Source organism: Alligator sinensis, unplaced genomic scaffold (genome assembly GCF_000455745.1).
Source record: "Alligator sinensis unplaced genomic scaffold, ASM45574v1 scaffold1018_1, whole genome shotgun sequence".
Taxonomy (NCBI): Eukaryota; Metazoa; Chordata; order Crocodylia; family Alligatoridae; genus Alligator; species Alligator sinensis.
In genome coordinates, this window is record NW_005842038.1 from 2,465,691 (window position 1) to 2,467,005 (window position 1,315).

General features: G+C 56.0%; 1 protein-coding gene across 1 annotated transcript in view; it reads right to left on the bottom strand.

Annotated features, from left to right (window-relative positions):
* Positions 1-1,315, bottom strand: part of CCNB2 (cyclin B2) — a 7,396-nt gene extending 6,081 nt beyond the window's left edge. Inside the window, exon 1 of the mRNA XM_014519388.2 lies at positions 736-1,315. Coding sequence (XP_014374874.1) covers positions 736-837 — 102 coding nt within the window. The 5' untranslated portion in view covers positions 838-1,315. The remainder of the gene's footprint in view (positions 1-735) is intronic.

The following is a 1,315-nucleotide window of genomic DNA, read 5'->3' on the forward strand; positions in this document are numbered from 1 at the left end:
GGGGGGAAACAGATAGAGACCCCTCCCATGGTGAGGGAGGGAGTGGGGTAGGCGCTGCTCAGCCAGGCTGGGGTGTGGGACAGAACCATGAGCAGCTTTTCCGGGGGATGCAGGGGGGTTGCTCCCACCAACATGCTCACCTTGGGAGGGCACAGGGGGTGTGCGCCCCCTGGTCAGCATGGGCTGCCAGAGCTGGGGGCTGAACTGGGCTCTTCCCAGCGACAGGGCTGGGAGAGGGTTATGGCAATTACTGGGGTGGCTGCAGCCCACCTCCCCCCTGCAGTCCCCTCCCAGTGCTACCACCCTCCCCAAGCACAGCTTGGCACAGCCCCCACCCCAGAAGTGCCCAGCATAATCCCCATGCAGATCCCCCCCACAAACCCTCCCGAGGTATGTGCAGGGCAGGAGCTGCCCCTCCCCCTTGCCTCCTGGGGAAGCTACAGCTCCCTCTTGTGCCCTGCCCCACCCCAGCTGGGCAGTGCCTGCCCCAGTCCCTCTCTCACCACAGGGGCCTTGATCTGCCCCTCGCTCCCTCCCACCACAACACACTTACCAGCCTGACACTGATCTCCAAGCTGCTCAGCTGTGTATTTGAATCAGATGGGCATCAGCCAATATGGCTCCTTAAAAATCTGCTGCTAGTATCAGCCAAAAAAACCCTCTCTACCTGTGCACCCCTACCCATTAACTATTAATCCAATGCTTTTCCACACCTAGGAGTTTAAAGTGCTTTACCTTTACTACATGTGCTCCTCTGGTTGTAACTTTGTTTCCGATCTCTTCCAAAGCAGTTCTTTTGCCAGGCATTTGGCTTTTATCTTTGTTGATTCCTATCATAGCATTGTCCACCGCCCTTGTAACCTAGAAGAGAGCATGAATTCACAATAGGCAAATCCCAAGAGATCTGCAGGCATCATCTCTTCCACAGCGGTCGCCCATCAGAGCCCTTTCACGAGCAGTACGCGCTGCTGCACCACGTCCTTCCTCAGCACAGCTCATGCTTAGGGCAAAAACAAAATGCTGCAGGCCAAGATCACGCAATTATGGGGAGCCTTGTCAAACTGAAGGAGGTTAGAGCTGAACCCCATTTCCCCCCAAGGAAGCAGTTTTCTGTGACTTATAAGTTGAGTTACTGTGGGGTGGTTACTTCCTTGAAGGCGGCCCAGTGACATTAAGAAAGAGCCCAGCCACGTGGCCTAGAGAGGGTCGTACTGCCTGAAGGCTAGAGCAAGCCACCCTGAAGTCACCACTCAGTTTTAATGCTGCTCCTGGCAAAACGCAAGTGCCTCAGGGGTGTCCCCGGGTTTCCTCCCTG